The 19,767-nt window shown below is 39.7% G+C and overlaps 1 protein-coding gene across 1 annotated transcript in view; it reads left to right on the forward strand.

Moving 5' to 3' along the window:
• Positions 1 to 19,767, forward strand: part of wwc3 (WWC family member 3) — a 58,950-nt gene that overhangs the window by 13,908 nt on the left and 25,275 nt on the right. Inside the window, exons 2-5 of the mRNA XM_079244504.1 lie at positions 14,336 to 14,445; positions 14,654 to 14,854; positions 15,780 to 15,856; positions 18,037 to 18,116. Coding sequence (XP_079100630.1) covers positions 14,336 to 14,445; positions 14,654 to 14,854; positions 15,780 to 15,856; positions 18,037 to 18,116 — 468 coding nt within the window. The remainder of the gene's footprint in view (positions 1 to 14,335; positions 14,446 to 14,653; positions 14,855 to 15,779; positions 15,857 to 18,036; positions 18,117 to 19,767) is intronic.

The following is a 19,767-nucleotide window of genomic DNA, read 5'->3' on the forward strand; positions in this document are numbered from 1 at the left end:
GAAATAAAATGAACAGAAGCAGCATTGGTCTCCCATTGAAACATGTGCTTAATTTCTCCTTAATTCAGAATAAAAGTTAAATCTGCTTTTAAGAGATTGAAAAATAACCATGTCAACCCCTAATTCTGGATTAAAATGACAATTCAGAATTCAATTTAATTCCGAAGTAAGTGGCTGATTTATTCCCATTTTAAATCCGAATTGATTACTTTCTTTTTCGTGTAAACTTTAATTCCACTTTAAGTTAATTCTGGTCTTTCTGCGCATGCTCGTTACCCTCTCCCGTCGCCATTTGTTCCTCCTGTTTCTGGTACTTTAATTTCTTTCTCCTTCTCAGCTGCTAAAAAAAGTGACATAGTATGGTTGTGTCAAACTTGTACTTCAAAATTTAAACCAAAATTGAAAGGAAACGGTTCTTAATATGTGGTTCTCCATGGTATAACCAAAAAGTAAAGGACCATTTTTTTTTTTTTTTTTTCTGGTATGTGTAAGTATGTCATGTCCGCCCCCCATCCATTCAGAACCCTTCCCAACCCCCAATCTAAAGCACAAGTAAAGATAAATAAACATATTTTACATGTAAACTTCAATTCGGAATGACTATTTCCACGTAAACTCCAAGGAGAAAACTTTAATTCGGTATAATTAAATTTGAATTAAATAATTAAAAAACATCATGTAACCGTAACATGATGCAAAGAACTTGATGAGGACGTCCATTGATTTGCATCGAGTGTGTTGGGATGGGAACTCTGGTTGGCAGCAGCTACATCCAGGTGTTTTTTCATCCTTTGCTCGGCCAAACACCCTTGATGTGCTCACTTTTAATCCAGAAATCCCAGTTGGATATCTCATTCAGTCATCTCCTATGCTAAAGGATGCATTTGGACTTTTCCCAAGTTCCTCTTTTTGCTTTCCAACAACATTATTATAGAAATCTTAACTCATCAGCATCTCACTGCATCAAAACTGAGAATTTTTACTCCCAACTTTAAATCTGTGCAGTTGCCGTTTACTTTTACACACATGATTTACGTGTAAAAGGAGCTATTGTTGCAGCTTTTAATACTTTACCTGTCTTCGCTGCTGTGGGTTTATTTTAGGGTGCATTCACATTAGAATAGTCCCCTAGACTTGATCCGATTGAGGACTTGGCTCAGTTGTGGGGGGGTGTATCCATGGAGACCGAGATCACGTTCATGCTGCACTTTGGTCAGACGCGCCAAACCTTTAAATCAAATCAAATCAAACTTTATTTCTTGAGCACTTTTCATGCCTCAGGCAACACAAAGTGCTTTACAGGATAAAATCAAGTCATAAGGATAAAAAAAAAAAACAGTGGATAAAAAGGCATTTAAAAATAATAGACACAAGCTCTTTCCACACACTCACACACACACACAAGGACATAGAGCAAAGAACCCACCCACATTCCCTGAAAAACATCATTCCCTGAATACTGTCTCTTTAACTGAATTCTGGTTAATAAAACAACTAAAAACATTAAGTAAGTGATAAAAATTCTGACTTGGTGCTGATTTGAGGAAACAATACCTCGGGATCCATCCACACCAGGAGCCAGTCCCCCGCATGCTCATAGGGGCCGCCGCCACAGCAACCGCACAACTCCCAGGCAGCAAAGGGGCCACCCCGCAGCCGTGAAGCTGCAGTGGTGGACCCTGCTCCACCCAAACAGCAGCGGTCATCATGACAACAGCCCCCAGACCAAACAGGCAGGGCCCCCAGCGTGCAGGATCCCCATAAGGAAAACACTGGAGTTAAAACCAGAAGATGAATAACCTTAAGAAGCAGTAAGAAATAAGAGCAACAATAAAAGAAAATATGCATATATACATAGGACTTCACAATAATGTATTAAAAATAAGAAATCTAATAAAACATTTTAAAAATAAATAAATTAATGAAGTAAATTAAGATAAGTAAATAAAGTAAAATAAAATTCAGTTAAATGCTAAGCTAAAAAGGTGTGTCTTGAGCCTCTTCTTAAAAACATCAACAGTCTCCGCGGCCCTGAGGCTCTCTGGCAGGCTGTTCCACAGTCGAGGACCATAACAATGGAAAGAGGTCTCACCGTATGTCTTAGTTCTGACTTTAGGAACCACTAAAAGGCCAGTACCAGAGGACCTCAGGGTCCGCGAAGGCTCATAATTAAAAAGAAGGTCGGATAAATAAGAAGGCCCAAGGCCATTAAGGCATTTATAAACAAGTAAAAGAATCTTAAAATCAATCCTGAAGCGCACAGGAAGCCAATGCAGTGATTTTAAAACTGGTGTAACGTGTTCCCGCCCTCTGGTCCTCGTCAGAACTCGTGCCGCTGAATTCTGTAGTAATTGTAGGCTGGAAAGAGACTTTTTAGGAAGACCAGAGAGCAGGGCGTTACAGTAATCTAATCTACTGGATATAAAAGCATGCATCAGCACCTCTGTGCTGGCAAGAGAGAGAAATGGGCGGACTCTGGCAATGTTTTTTAGATGATAAAAACCTGTTTTTGTTACATTTTTTAATGTGTGGAATAAAATCCAGCTCAGAGTCAAGAAGAACACCCAAATTTCTCACACACTGGGAGGGATTAAAATGTTGCAATTTTGATAAAAGGATCTCTCTCTTGCCTTCAGGATTGATAGTTAAAACTTCAGTTTTGTCCTGGTTGAGCTGTAAAAAGTTTGCTGCCATCCATGACTTTATATCTGAAATACAATTTAAAAGAACATTTAGTGGCTCTAAGTCATCAGGGGACACGGCGATGTAAAGCTGTATATCATCGGCATAGCTGTGAAAATCAACGCCGTGTCTCCTGATGACGTCCCCAAGTGGTAACATATATAGGTTAAAAAGTAACGGGCCTAAAATTGATCCTTGGGGAACCCCACATTTTATTTCATAGGTTCTTGAGGAGCATGTATCCATACTTACAAAAAATTGTCGATCCGAGAGGTAGGAATGAAACCATTTAAGAGCAATCCCTGAGAGGCCCACCAGACTTCTGAGCCTGTTCAATAAAATCTGATGATCTACTGTATCGAATGCGGCACTAAGATCCAGTAGAACAAGAACAGAAAGGTTCTGTGAGTCCAGGCTAGATCTAAGGTCACTAACAATCTTTAAGAGGGCCGTCTCCGTACTGTGGTTAGTCCTAAAACCAGATTGATATTTTTCTAAAATGTTGTGTTTATTCAAAAACTTGTGTAATTGAGTAAAAACAACTTTTTATATTATTTTACTTAAAAACGGTAAGTTGGATACAGGTCGGTAATTATCAACCATGTTTGGATCTAAGCCGCTCTTCTTCAGAAGGGGCCTTACCACCGCCGTTTTAAAAGCAGAAGGGAAGACACCCATCTGAAGAGAGTAGTTTATTATGTCTAAAAGCTCACACTCAAAGAAACCATAAAAAGTTTTTAAAAGTGATGTGGGAATCGGGTCTAAAAGGCAGGTTGTTGGATTAGCTGGGGGAAAACTCGACCAAGCATCTATGCATCAACTTTACTATAACATATCCCCATTCCCACCAAATGTGGCGCTGCAGCAGTATTTAGAAAACAAGACCCACGTTTCCTCCACCTGCGAGTTCAACCTGGAGATGAAACTATGGCCGTTTTGGATTTTTATTGTGTCTTCTGCAAGTATCCTGCAGAAATACACTGCAACAATGGACTCGGCATGAACAACAGACAAGGCTGAGGACCCTTAACGCCATCGCTATGTATTTACCCACAATGCAATGCTACGTTACATGTAGGAAGTGACTTTGTTTTTTTTGTAGTCTGCTTCCTGTATTTGGTCCGGTTGAAATGGGGCGAGAGTCCATTTCTTTGGTTCGAATTGGAATTTGTAAGGCGTATTCACAGCTCCCCAAACAAAGCAGACTTTCCGAGCAAACAGACTCAAATCCAAAAGGCTGATGTGAACGTGCCACTTAATTGAAATATTTCCTTAATTTTCTCAGTGGAGGTGTCAAAGTTAATGTTAGGCGATCACCAAACAAAGTGATTATCTCATCGTCTGGAAACGCAGACTGTTTAAGATGTATCTGTCGACATATTTCTATCCTTAGTAGACGTCCAGTGAGTCGCACGGCTTAAATCTGCCTGAACAGACCCTGCTAGTAGACACTATAAACTCACTGCATTCCTCTTCAGTAATGATAGTGCTATATGTCTATAGTTATTATAGAAAGAACAGTACCACCTTAAAAGCAAACAGATTTATGCAGTCTCTGTACCCATGTGTGACTGGGGAAATACGTGGGCGTTTCTTTGTCAGACTCGTGTTGAGTGGTTGAAAATGTTCATATTGTTTAAAGCAGACGTTAACCTCATGCTGTATTTTGGTTGAATCCTAAATGCAAGTCATCATATTTTCCCCTTTGCTACTCTGAGTCTGTTATGCAGTGGTCAAGTGTCTCCCAAGAGCAAGACATGACTTGGAAAAGTAGAGGCGGCTGTCACAAGACTGCGTAACAAACCAAACATTCAGATATTGAGATTCAGATCTGTGAGAGGACGTGTATTTCCCTCTGCCTCTTTGTATTCCCGGCTGGGTCAGAGGGCAGTAGAAGATTAACCTCCCTCTGAGGCTGCATCGCTTCCCCTCTGATGCTGTTTGCGGTCTTTTCCTCTCTGATTTTAACCACTGTTTTGACTCAGTCCTAAAAGCATTATCTCACTTGTCTTGTTATTGATCTGTCTTTCAGACATTATTTACATAAAACCGCCCAGCAAAGGTAACTCTGACCTGTCTGAGTGTTTAAGTGTTTGCAGGTGTCATTAGCGTCAGTGCATTTGTTTGCCTTTCACAAACACTTGAAGCAGTGGCAGGTATGGAGTGTGCCTGTATTTGCTCTATCCTGGTGTTTTAGCACAGCGTGCACATCACTCATGTGAGACACCTTTCAACCTGGTGCTATCTTGTTGTTGTATGCCAGTAGTGTCTTTTTTTTCTGGTAATTTGTAGGTTGTTGTGACAGTCAAACATGGGCTTGTTGTTTATGATGTGGTCGTTTGGATTGTGCTGGAAGGTCTGACTTCTTCTGGCCTGAATGTTATTGAGTCTAAATCATCAGGAGAGAGATGAGTAGAAAAAACTTTTGATTGAACCCATAGACTGTATATAAAAAGATGGACGTAGACTCCTTGACGTCACCCATAGGTTTCTGAAGAGCTGAATTGAAGCTCGGTGGGCGGTTCCTACCATCGCCATCTTGGCAGGGGCATCCGTGTTGTCTCACCCGGAAAATACAAATATGGGCAAAGAGGTGGAGCTGAGAGGGGGGCTGTGAGTGTCATGGTGGATGACTGACATTGACCTGCCAGTAGCTAAGAGCTAACCGAGCTAACCCAGAGATAACAGGAGCTAACCTGGCAAACGGAGGTATGAGGGCTAAAGTCAAGTCACGTTGTTAACCGGCTAAAATCAGCGGTTGTTCTACGTCCTTCTTACTTGAAGCGGGAGATTGGTACCTGTCAATTGAAAGGACACGCCCCAAAATATGCCAAACTTCGAGATTAAATGACTTTTAAACGGGCGAGTTAGAAAAAAAATTCACTCCACCACAGTTGTCATGAAGGTAAACCTGACCTATTAAACCAAAAATGGATTTTTGAACCAGGCTGTAAACATGTTTATTTCTGCTGTAAACATGTTTATCTCTGCTGTAAACATGTTTATTTCTGCTGTAAACATGTTTATCTCTGCTGTAAACATGTTTATTTCTGCTGTGAAGTTGGCCTTTTCAACATGGGAGTCTATGGGGATTCGCTCTGTTTTGGAGCCCCTAGTGCATGAAGGGGGAACTGCAGTTTTATGCACTTCTGCATATGCTTCACTTTTAACCGCCAGAGGCTCCGCCCGTCTTTCTTTTTTTTTTGTAATTAACATTTTTATTAGGAGAAGTGACATTTCAAATATACAATACCTCAATTTCTATAACAGTCCTTCTCTTCAATTTTGTATAAAGAAAACAACAAAAACAACAAAACGGCAAAGCACGAAAAGAAAAAAAAAAAACAACAGAAAAAAAAAGCAACATTAAAGACAGGAGGCTTACAATCATGCAATACAATGCACAATGGATCACATTCTTATGCATATAAGTGTATAACGTATACATAGGGCCGGGCGACACAGTGATATTAGACCGTCTCACGATCTTCACAGCTGAAATCATGATATTAATTTTTGCCATATCGCCCACCCCCATGCACACACAACACACACATAAAAGGAGTATTTAACAGTTGAATTAACCTGGAGTTATCTAAAGTCATTCCTGATTGGAGATATAAAATTAATCCATTTATTCCAAATGAAGTAGAATTTATCTAACTGAGTCCTTAAAGAATATGTTAATTTTTCCATTTTAAATATTTCCAATATTATGTCAAACCAATCATTAAGTGTGGGTGATGCTGAATTTAGCCATTTTCTTGTAATTGATTTCTTGCTTGCTGCTAGAAGCACTTGCAACAATTTTATATCCCCTCTCCTTTCTACAGCTGGAATAAGACCCATATACAGACTAGTAAAATCATTGTCAATTTGAATTTTAAATACATCTGTCAAAACTTTATAGATACCTGACCAATATTGGTGCAACTTTGGACAATCCCAGAATATATGACAATGATTTGCCTCCACAGAGCCACATTTTCTCCAACATTCAGCATTAGCATTTCTAAATTTGCCCTGGAGGGGGGTCCAAAAAAAACGTATAATGTTTTTCCAGCAGTGTTCTCTCCAGTCCAAAGAGCTAGTAGAAGTCCACTGGAAAATACAGACTTTTTCCCAGTCTTCAACTGTGACAACACTTTCAGCTTCATGCTCCCATTTATATTTAATGTGAAGAGTGTTATCTTGCCTTGCATTCAGCATCCCATTATACAATTTGGAAATTGCTTTTTTAATCACAGTAACCTGAGCTGATTTCAAAATGTTAAAAAAATCTGATTCAATTGATGATAAATTTGAACATTTACAATGCTTGTTGAAATAATCACGCATTTGGAGGAACCTGAAGAAGTCTGCCCGCTCCAAGCCAAACTTAGTTTGCAAGGATTGGAAATCCTGTAATGTTCCCTTATGAGTAAAGGAATGATATGTCGTCAAACCTTTTTTGGTCCACATTTGGAATCTTTTATCAGTCTTGTTTGGGTGGAAATCTGTATCATATGCACACCATCTGAAATGTTTCACTATATCTGCTAGTCCGCAGATTTTTATGACCCTGTGCCATATCTTTAAAGTATGATCAATCCACATATTGACACCCTGCAATTGATCTGCCCTTTTTTTTATCTGCAATCGCAGCTTGTAAAGGAAACTTGGAGCATATGTTGAATTCTATTGTCTTCCATTTGGCTTGGATGGCTGGATTACACCAGTACAACATCGGAATAATCTGAGCAGCAAAGTAGTAATACTGCAGACAAGGCAGCGCTGCACCTCCTTTCTCTTTTTGTAATTGTAGGACTGTAAAGCGAATCCTTGGTTTCTTTCCCTGCCATATAAAACGGGAAATCCATTTGTCCCATTCCTTAAATTGGCTGTCGCTCAATTCAATAGGTAAAGTTCTGAACAAATATAATAGTCTAGGAACTATATTCATTTTCACTGCAATAATTCTTGAATTTAAATTTAGAAAAGGGACAAGATTCCATCTATGTAAATCTGATTTAATTGCTAGTGATAATGGATCATAGTTTGCCCGTAGCAAAGTGGAAGTGTCTTTTGTCAGAACTATTCCCAAGTATTTTAAAGAAATCGCTTCCCAGTCTAGATTATATTTTTCTTTAAGCGTTGTTGAGACATTATAATTCAAAGTCATCACCTGAGTTTTGGATATATTTAGTTTGTAACCAGAAAGCCTACCAAATTGAGTCAATAATGACATTAACTCCTCAAATGATTCCTCAGGCCCCTGCAAAAAGACAAGGACATCATCCGCAAACATTGAGACTTTTTCCTCCATTCCGTCAACTTTAATTCCCTTAATTTCTTTAGTCTGTCTGATCAGTTGGCCAAGGGGCTCGATGTAAAGAGCAAAGAGAAGGGGTGAAATCGGACATCCCTGTCTCGTTCCACGCTCAAGGAGGAAGGAGCCAGAGAGACTTCCATTGATTTTTACATAGGCTCTTGGCCTATCGTATAGGGATTTTATTATTGAGATAAAGTTGTCCTTAAATCCAAATTTTGTTAATACTTTATAGAGGAATAACCACCTGACCGAGTCGAAGGCTTTCTCGGCATCTAATCCAACGAGTACAGCCTTGATATTTTCCTTATTTATTTGTTCTATCACATGCAATGACCGTCTTATGTTATCCAGGGTCTGTCGTTGTTGGATAAATCCACACTGGTCCAGCTGTATTAAATCTGGAAGGAATTTTTCAAGTCTTCGAGCCATAATTGCAGTAAACAATTTATAGTCTAAGTTTAGAACACTGATGGGACGATAGCTACCACAATTTTGCTTATCTTTACCCTCCTTTGGTATGACAGAAATAACAGCATCTTTCCAGGATGGAGGAATTTCACCATGTTGTATGATTGAGTTAAAGGTTTTTAAAATAATAGGAGACAATTCTTCTTTAAATGTTTTATACCATTCTGTGGTGTAACCATCTACACCTGGAGATTTCCCCATCTTTAACTTGGAAATAGCTAAGTTCAATTCAGCGGTTGTTATTGGTTGCACTAACTTTTCATTTTGTGGAATTGTTAACGATGGTAGATTTAACATGTTTAGAAATTCCTCCATTTGTGTTTCATTAGACATTTGAGGTTGGGAGTACAAATCCTTATAAAAAATTTCAAAAGCTTCCTGGATCTCTTCACTTTGTGTACAACTGTCTTGGAAATAGGATGTTTGATTTTATTAATCGTGTTTTCCGCTCTCTGTTTGCGTAATTTGTATGCTAACAGTTTAGTCGAATTGCTCCCAATCTCATAGTATTTCTGTTTCAGAAAGATCATTTTCTTTTGCGTTTCCAGTGTATAAATATTGTCTATTTCTCCCTTAATCTTTTTAATGTTTTCTTTTACTGTGGAATGACTTTTAGAACTGTCTTTTCTTTGCAGCTGTTTCAACTCACTTTGGAGATCAGTCAGTTTTTGCTTCTTTTGTTTGTTTAAGTAGGAAGTCATTGAAATAATCCTTCCTCTTAACACAGCTTTCAAAGCATCCCACAGTATTATTTGGGATACATCACCTGTGTCATTCAATTCCAGATACGTCTTAATTTCCTCCTTTAATTTTTGTTTTTTTTTAGGGTCATTTAGTATATTTGAGTTGAATTTCCACAACCCTTTTCTAACCTTTTTTTCTAAAAGAACAGACAGTGAGATGGGGCTGTGGTCAGAAAGGTCAATAGTCTTAATACTGCATTCTCTTACTCTAAAGGAATCACTACCAAACATAAAAAAATAATCTATTCTTGAATAAACATTATGTGGGCAAGAATAATGTGTATAGTCTCTACTTTTTGGGTGCAATTCTCTCCAAACATCGGAAATTCCCAATTCTTTAATCAATGAATTTACTTTTTTCAATAATGCATTTTCATGGTTAATTGAACTCGAAGCATCCAACTTAGGCTTTAACCTGATATTAAAATCTCCTCCACAGATTACCACTCCCTGAGAATTCACCATAAGATCAAATATATCCCTGTAGAAAGCCCAATCACTTCCAGGTGGTATATATACATTTATAAGAGTGACGTCAAATCCCTCTATTTTTCCAGTAATTTTAATAAATCTCCCTTCCTCATCTTGAACTTCTGATATATGCTCGTAATTCAGGGAATTAGCAATTAGAATAGCAACCCCTCTCCGGCGTCCTGCTTTATAGGAAGAGGAGAACACGTATTTAAAGCCCTGCCTCTTTAGTTTTTCATGCTCAGATTGACTCAAATGGGTTTCTTGAAGATAGGCTATATGTGCTTTTTCTCGTTTCAATTTAGACAGGATCTTACTCCTCTTAATAGGATTTGAAACTCCATTTACATTGAAAGAAACAATTTCAACTGGTTCTCCGTGCATTTATACCCTCTAGATCATTAAATCTCAATTTTCTGTAAGCACTCCCTAAATAAAACAAGAAGACAAAACAACTTTTGTAAACACTATAAACATTGAACACTGAACAGATTCGAACATTTTCTTCCAACCCTAAGGTCCGTTTACTGACCCGATGCTGGTTAGAGGGATAGCCTCTGCTCCTCCAGTGTGCTTGAGGGCCCTCCAGTATGACGTCAGTCATTTAGTCAATACAGTTAGTTGTCTCTTCCTCCGACCAATTTATTAAGTAATCATTTATCCTACCAGCCTCACTCATTTCTTATTCTGATTATAAGCATATGCATAAAAGAAAAAAATAGTCAACCTGTATCCTCCGTTGTCGCGCGTCTAAAAGCCTGCAGTTTTTGCTTGAAGCTCTGTGTCTTCGGGGCTGTCGTGGAGCGCTTGTTCCGCACCAGCTGCCATGCTCCCCGCTGAATCCTCTCCCGCAATGTTGTTGGTTGTTCAATCACTTTTACTGACAGTCCTCGGCTCGCCATGTCAGCGGTCGCCTCTTCCGCTGTGTTGTACGTCTTCTGCCCTTCTGCATAGTGGACTCTCAGCCGGGCCGGGTAGAGGGTCTGGAATCGTATCTGGTTTTCTTTCAGCACTCGTCGTGCCTCGGCGTAGGCTTTCCGTTTAAGCAAAATTTCAGGAGCATAGTCATGATCGATGCTTATTTTATGGCCGTCTAACTCAAAGCCTTTCTTCTGCCAAGCCAAACGGATCACTTCTTCTTTGGTTCTAAAGCTCTGAAATTTAGCTACTATAGACCGAGGACGGGCTCCGGGAGGGGGTGGGGGGGCAAGCGCCCGGTGAGCTCTCTCTATCTGCAGGTCTGCTGTAGCAGGGATGTCAAGGTTTTCCCTAAGCACTTTCTCCACGAATGCAATCATTATTCTTGGACTTGTTTCTTTTTTCTCAGGAATTCCATATATCCGGATGTTTTCCCTTCTCGACCTGCATTCTTGATCCGTTAGTTTCTCCTGTAGTTGTTCTTGTAGCTGTAGCATTTCCTCCACAACCGTTTCCATGTCTTGCAGCTTTTCCTCGTTTCCCACAATTCTTTTTTCCGCTTCATCCAGTCTGGAGTTTGTCTTTGCAAATTCCTGTTTAATCTCTTGTCTGTATTCACGCAGTTCTCTGAGTATCATGCTATTCGACACTTCTTCCTCGTTCACCTCGACTTCTCCATGGTTAGTCGCGGCGGTGTTATCATTAGCTGTGGCCGTGTTAGCATTAGCTTCCTCCTCATGCAGTACTTCGGCAACTTTTGGTGTTACCGAGCCCGCCGGTTTATTTTTCAATTTCGGAGGCATTTTCCCCTCTCTTGTAAGTCTTGAAGTCTTATTTTCGTCGGTTTTGCTTGACTTTAGAGGGCAATTTCTCACTTTTGGTCAGGAGACGAGCGCTCTAAGCCGCCATTCCCCGATGACCCGGAAGTCCACTCCCCCCGCCCGTCTTTCATATACGGTCTATGATTGAACCGCTCATAGAAACATAATGATGGATCATGAGACAAATTTATACAGTTACAGAGTCACAAGCTAAATAAGGCCAGAAATCACTTGATCAGTCAGTCGACAGTCGTAATTGGTCAGAATTTTTCTAACTTTTGGAGTCAGCTTCTCCAAACTAAAGATTGTCGTATAAAACATTTGACCAGTGAATGTGATTGCAGTAGCAGCTCCACAGTCACATAATTGCCCTCTGTAATGTAATAACTCATGAAAGTCTGTTTGTAGGCGTTTAAGTGAAAGTTTATCCTTCGTTTTTAAATGAGGAAACACTGAACAATAATACTGACACCACCACACATGAGCAGCTCCAAATCAGCCAGCTAGCTGGTAGAATTTCCCAAAAACGTGTGAAATGCAAAGGGAGTTTATTGAATTTGAAGTATTGCAGAGTTTCGACAAGCCCGTGTGATTAATCTTCTGCTAAAATGAGCGCTGCTTTAATTGGAACATATTTCAAACCAGATCGCCACAGTGAGTAAATCTGTGTAATCTGAATATGTTTCTCAGAGCTGGTGCATAAGAACGTTTGTTGAGTCCAAAGAGAGAAGCTCTGTCTTTAAGGAATCTAAAGCAATGTGTCTCAGGAGGAAGTGAGTTCAGCAGGATCAGGCCTCCTGCCATGTCTGCATTGTGGACATACTCCAGTGGAAGAGATCACTGTCGCTGGACCTCTTTTTGTCTGGGCTGATTGGTGTTAATCGGTTACTGTGTGCGCTGCTGTCATCAGACTCGCTGGTTCACATCTCACTGATGTGTACTAGGTTCGTAGAGACGTTTATGTATCAGCCGGATGTCATTATCTCTCTCCCATCGTACTCACCGCTGCAGCATGTCACGGGGTGTACGAGCGCATTCATTCAATAAATAATGTTTTCACAAAGGATTTTTATTCATGAGATATTGCAGCATTACATGGATTTATTCTGCAGTGTGACTGAGCTGAGTTAGAAGATACTTGTGTTTCTAGAAAAGTTTTATAAAACCAAGATGACAAATTCAAAATCTGAGCCACGTTTTTCACCGATATGACCAGACTGAACTGGTCGGCCCGCTTAAGGAAAAACACACCATGTGAAATTTTAAAGCAGCCCAACCTGAACAGCTCATAGATTATTTATATTATATAAGAAATGTTTTGTTTTTTTTCTTTAAAGTATTGACAACACAACACATCCTCTTCATGAGAAGTGGGGAACTCTATTCCTCCTGGGTAGCTGCCACTTTTCCGGCTCCAACACACCTGATTCAATCAAATGGATCAAACAGCCTATCGACATCTACAATGTGAATGAGATGTGTTGGAGCAGGGAAACATGAAACTGGCAGGATTATTGCCACTACAGCCTCAACACAGTGATGAAACAGTTGAGTGACTTCAGTCAAAGTATCTTTCAGTTTAATTCTCATGTATTTAAGCATGATAAACTAAATTAAGACAAATCTAAGCTGTTATTTAGTTAGCTTAACAGCTATCACGCTAATTCCTGGACTCTTTTTAAATGACTGTTTTTTGTTCATTTGTTTCCTATAATAAATTTTTAATGTCAGATTGTTTTTAAAATTGTTTCCTAAACACAACCAACTCCAGCTGATAAAGAAATGACCTGTAAAGGTTTCCAGGTTATAATTCACATTGTAATGAATTATACAATAGATGAATTATAAGTAATAATAAATAAAAAAATAGAATTAAATAAAGGAATTATTAGAAAATTATAAGTAATGAATGATACAGTTGCGGTATGTTTGTGGCATTACTTGTTGGACTGAGTCCATCTGCCTCCTGCATGGACGGCAGATCTTGTCAACTTCAGTTCTCCTGCATAGGAAAACAAAGCTTTGCCTTAAAACTAAGTTATATTTTGGGTTATTTTTTAGTTGTTTTTTTCTCTCCCTTTTCTCTCCCTTTATCTCTTTCCCTTTTCTTGTGAGGTGTTTCTTCTCCTTTCTCTTTCTGTCTTTTGTCTGTCCTCTCTGGTCCAGCAGTACAAACTCTACAATTCAAACAACAATACAAAATAAACATAGAAATAAAATAAAAATTCAGAAAGTCAAGGGGATCATTATATCTATAAAGCTTCCCTTGGCAGAAAGAGAAAAAAAAAGTTTTTTTTTTGTTTTTTGTTTTTTTTTCTAAGTTATATTTACTGATTTACTTCTGTTTATGTGAATCCATTCAATCTTTCTCTTTCATGGGATTTTCACTGCTATGAAATTATACTTTATACTTTTTAAAAAAAAATTTTTAGTTAATTACTGACATTTTTGCCTTGTGGAAATGTTAAAGGTTAGTCAATAAAACTACTTCACCACATCAAAAAGTAATTTTTTACTTTTTTTTCTTTATTGTCGATTTACAGTGAAAACTGTAATTACATAATAACTGAGGCAGAACACTCTGCAGGCCAATAAATGCTAACAGGAAACATTACATAATAAGGCTGACAGAAAATCAGATTAATGCTGGGAGGGTGCTTAATTGTATTTTCCAAACAGCTGAAGAAATTGTTGAAATGAAATAAAACTAGATATGACGATGAAAATGTTGAATGGATTCCAATGTGCTGTTGGATGCATTAGCTCTGAGGACGTCAGGAAGTGGAGGGTTTATATCTGTGAAACAAGTCCAAGATGCCGTCGTATCTTAGCATTTATGCCGTTATGACTGTGGCTGATGATAAGATGTAAGTGTGCATTTCTCTGCGGATTTATCTGACTTATTTTATCTGTTACTTAAGGATCACAAAACCGCTGACGTTTGCTGATTGTGTTGGAGATGAGCTGCCTCTGGGATGGGAGGAAGTCTATGACCAGCAAGTGGGAGTTTACTACATTGACCACATTAATAGTGAGTACAACCCAGATGTTTTTGTCTCCTCGTTGTAGACATTAAAATGCAAGTCATGTTTTAGATATTTATCTAGTTTTCACTTAATTAAGTTTGACACTGAAAATAAAGATGAAGAGAGAGAGTGTGTATCACGGGTAAGCTAAAGCTTTTAGGAGCATCACAGCTGCATGTTTTTGTTTAATTATTTTCACTTCTGTTTTGTCAGAGACCACCCAGATTGAGAATCCACGGACTCAATGGCGGCAGGAGCAGGAGCGCATGCTGAAGGAGTACCTTGTGGTGGCCCAGGAGGCCCTCAAAGCAAAGAAGGAGATGTACCTGGTCAAGCAGCAGCGACTGCAGCTGGCTCAGCAGGAAATGTTGCTCTTTCACGAGCTCTCCGAGGACAACCTCTCCATCACAAGCAGTAAGCAGTAACCATTGTCCAGTTCATGGCTGAGTTGCTTGGAAATATTTATACATCTACATTTAATGTGTAGAATGAAAAGATAAAAAAAAAAAAGCTTGGACCTGAGCTAAAGAGCTGGCTTCGACCTGCTGTATTGCGGATGTATTTAAAGGACTAGTTGGAGGGATTTCATATCTACAGTTGTGCTCATATGTATTCATCCCCTTTCATTAAAGAAAAGGGTGAATTTACAACAGTCACTCAAATAACTGGAGAATAAAAAAGGAACACTAACTAAAAATTTGCAAAAATATAATTTAGTAATATAAGACACTGTTTTTTCATTTAATTGAGTTGAAGAAAGAAAAAAAATAAACAACCAAACAAACTGGCCCTGGACAAATTAGAGCACTTTTCTGATGAACAGTGGGACAAAATACCTGTCAACAGGTGCAGAAGTCTGACTGAGAGGAACAGAAAACACCTGACTGTAGTGGAAACATTAAAGGATTGTTCAGCAAAATATTACTTTATAAGTGATGTAATATGTAATAAATTATCTTATTTGTTTGCTTTTTAAAAAGATATTTCTATTGAACCAGAATTAGAAAATAATGAAATTTATTTTCATAAAATCTTTATTTATTACTTTAGTCAATTTCAGCTTATTTTAGAGGCAGCTGTTTTTTTCCTTCTTTAATGAAAGGGTATGAATACATATGAGCACAACTGTGTTCAGATCCTTCCTCACCTTGCCCTTCCTTTTAAACACCTCCACCCAGGTCAGCCTCTGACTCCAGCCAGCTGTCACACACAAAGCATCAAGGATGCATCAAACAGACAGATGACACCAGTCCCCCCGCATCTCTTTCTATCAGCAGTAAAATCACCACCATCAGCTAACTGTCGATCACCATCTGTCCTTTTCCTTTCATGTTCGCAGCTCTCTCCAGCTCCTCCTCCAACGCGAAATACGACCCTGACCAAATCAAAGTGGAAATAGCCTGTAGACGAGAGCGGGTAAGTCATTATCGGAAAAGAACAATGGGCTACGGTGAGGGGCCCTTTCGGGCAGAAAAGAGACCTGGGGTGTGGCCCCTACAGGATACTGTGGCTCTGGCCCCGGGGCCTCTGGAGGATAAGATGAGATCATCAGCAAGGGGTCAGGCAGAGGATAGGCCCCTGACTCCAACGACCTAGTTGGACATTTCTCTGAGATCAGTCATACGGGTGAGAGTGTTTCTTGAATCTGCTCATGTCGCCTTCGAGTGTTGAGCGTTGATTCAGCTTTCTGGTGAATGACGCCGACATCACGATGAGAGCCATTCAAAATGAATCAGAGCATTTAAAGTAACAGAATCCTGTAGACTTTAGACTATAAAACGTTATAGCCCCTTTAAAATTCCTACAAAGGACGTAGGAGTTATTTAAAATGAGTTTATATTTTCAGTTTTGTAAAAAATAGATCAAATTCCTTTACCTTTAACATTTTTTGGATTATTTGAACTTTCCTTCGATCACCCATTGTCTTAATATAACGCCTTTTAAATAAATTAAATTGGTCCAAAAAAACAAAACAATTAGTGTTTAGTTTTAAGTTATCCAGTCTAATAAATGACACCAAATAAGACCACAAAGCAGAAACAGAAGTTTGGTTTTGGCAGAGAAGATTTGGGGAGTTTTTCACTCAGCTCTGCTGCTCAGGATACAAATACATTTTCCTTACAAATGTGGCTCCATTTAAAAAGAAGAGAGACAGGATTTCTGTTTAATACAGTATGAGATTTATTCCCAAGAAGTAGTGTTATAACAAATAAATAACCAACCAATTACAAATTCCCCTAGTTGCTGTGCTAAGTTTGGAGACGTGTGTGTTGAACCGGAAGAATGTTTTTAGTAATTTTACATGGAAACAAAAAAATTAATGATTTATTTGTTTAGCACGTTGGTTCAGATCTGTAAGTGAGGGACTGATGGGAGTCACAAAATGTTTTTACCTGTGGAAACACAAAATATTTCTTACCGACTCATATCTGTCGGTAGAAACCAAACTGTACTAGGGATGCACCAATCCACTTTTTGGGGGTTCTGATCCGATCCGATATCTGAAATTTGAATATCTGCAGATACCGATATTTGCTGATACTAAATCTGTTTATGTGAACATTATTGTGACTGTGGTTATTATTGCTGTTATAACTGTGTAAGATTTCATTAAGTTGTAATAAATGACCCATCCTTGCTGAAGTTGCCTCACCAATACAAATATAATAACATTACAGATCTAACAATTTCAACAAGTTTTATTCTGATTTGACACATTCATTCATTCATTCATTTTCTGAACCGCTTATTCCAATTCAGGGTCGCGGGGAAGCTGGAGCCTATCCCAGCTGGCTTTGGGCGACAGGCCTGATTTGACACATTTTACCTAAATACAACTATAAAAGTGTCATTTTAAAACAATGATCTCGCTTTTAGTGTAACAAAAATCGTCACATTCAAGGCATTTGTTTCTTTCAAAACATGTCCGAAGCATGTCATCAAACACATCTACGCTGGCTTGACTAGTGTGGTATCAGGTATCCGTATCGGTACTCTTTAATTAATACCAAGTAGGAGTACACACGCTTGGTATTGAGCCGATACTGATATCGGTATCGGTGCATCCCTAAACTGTACCGTACCCTTCAGTGGAAACTGGGTTAAAGTTACATGGCAGCTTTAGATTCTCCACAGTGACCAGGGCTGATCTTAGCCAGGTTGGCTGGTTTCTGCCGTGGAAAATGAAGTTTTGTTACCATGGTGACAAAATATAAACCACTGTTGATCTTAAGACCCAACCATTCTGTCACTCATGATGCGAATCATGATTGTGTGGTTGTTAAGCCTCCCACCTCTTCATATTCACAGTCAGGAGAAGTGGAATAAAGGAAACTAGAGGCCCTTCCTCAGGCGCCTTTGTGAATGAGTTTTGAATAATACTTCAATATTTCCTCAAACTATTTTAACCACATTTACACCAGCTAACTTTTTCTCCAAAACGTTTTCCAAAGACCTCGGTGTGTGTGATCCACTGTATCAACATAGCCGAGCATTCCTGAATGCAAATAGTCATGACTCAGCATTTCTGTCCGGCGTTGGTGGTGAGAGAAGCCCATTGTGTTGCATGGTAACCCTGTCCTCGCTTGTGTCCGCAGCTCTCCAGACTGAAGCAGGAGCTGGCCCAGGTGAAGCAGGAGCTACAGTATAAGGAAATGGGAGTGGAGACTCTGCAGGAGTGAGTGTTCTTCTGTCTCTGTGTGTCCCAGGTCCACCCTTCCTCCCACAGCCACCCTTCTCCTTCCTATAACACTCGGCCCTGCTGCTCCCCACCCAGCGGCCTCTTCCCTCTTTTATTCCCTCTCGCCCTCTGTGTTCACTCTCGCCCTTTATGCTTAGCTTTAACTGTCTTTCTCCTCCTGTTTCCTCTCTACACGCCTTTGTGGTCAAACTGAGGTAAACATCAGTGAAATGTCAGATATTTGATGTAAATTTCCCTTTGATCTTCAAACACTTTGGATAATGAAGAACCTTTTCCGTATGATTGATTTTAAAAGATTTTTTTTCGTATTCTCTTTTAGTTTTTCTCTAGTTTTTGCCGCCTTTCAGCCATCTTTCTGTGCTGGGAACATTTCTGAGCCTGTCCCAAGTTTCATGTTAGAAATAGAAGCTGCATCGCTCTGAGGGGGGAAAAGAGAGCGCTTGAGAAAAGGCAAATGGAGGGAGTTTTTTTTTTTGTTTTTTTGATGGAAAAGGGGACTCCACCTCAGGAAGAGGATGCACCAGTGGAGTGCAGGGAGCCAAGGCTCAGCCTGGAAAGGAAGTTGTTCCATGGAGAGAGGAGGAGGAGGAGGAGGGAGTGAGGGAGGAAGAGGAGGGAGGTGTGGGCTTCCAAAGCAGTTTCAAAAACACAGAGATATCTGGCAGCAAATTCCTCCGCACTTCCTGAGTCCTGGCAAAGAGTTGCTTATCTCTCAGATAATACACAACTCAAGTGATTCCCAGAATAGCCAGGAGAATACACAGCTTGCACAAAAACACGGACACATCCCCCTCTTGGAGTTTTCACATGTGTATACGTGCTCGTATGGTTGATTATGCCTTTGTTTGCCTGCATGTGCACGTCCTTATTGTTCTGTCTCTATTGGGTCTTTTTTACCCAGAAGGGTTGAGGCCTGAAGGGACCCTCCTGGCTGTTTTCTTGAGTTTTTTTTTTCCCCCTCTATCTCAGCTGTAGTCAGCAATAAAGCTAATTGTTCTCAATGTCATGTCACATCAGATAAGCAGTTTCTAGTCTACAGTTTCTGGCAACACCCCCCCCCCCCCCCCCCCACCCCGCCTCCTATTGCCCCTGCATAACTCTAGGCAGTTTAGTCGTACATTAAGTCATATCTTAACAAATTTCCTGTTTGGTTGTAGTAAAGCAGCAGTTTAAAGGGAATCTAAGTTTATATGTATAGGTACAGAGCAGTGGGTACTACCCACCCCCTAACCCCCAGCCCCTCTAAAAAACATATAAACTTAAAATGTCCCAGGCCCCGCCCATGGGTTGACGGGGGAGGACAAAGCACGGCTTGTTTTTAGTGGAAGAGGCAGGGTCGGGTGGATGAACAGTACCTGCTGTTGAAGGAAGAGGGCTGCGGTGAGAGGGGAGGTCACGTGCCAGGCCCACTGATGGTGGAGGCACATCGCCACGCTCCTCAGCCACCCCCATGCACACACATAAAAGATTACGGGATGAATTTATTTTCTTACAATAATCATGAGGCACTGCAGTTAGTGGTTACTGGATGTTTCTTTAAAAGAAGTGGCGTTTCATGCAGGCAGTCAAGACTCGCCTCATAAACCAGAGAAAACCTTAAATAGTGTCCCGTTCTGGATCTAATGTC

Source organism: Telmatherina bonti (assembly GCF_933228915.1).
Source record: "Telmatherina bonti genome assembly, chromosome: 8".
NCBI classification, from domain to species: Eukaryota; Metazoa; Chordata; class Actinopteri; order Atheriniformes; family Telmatherinidae; genus Telmatherina; species Telmatherina bonti.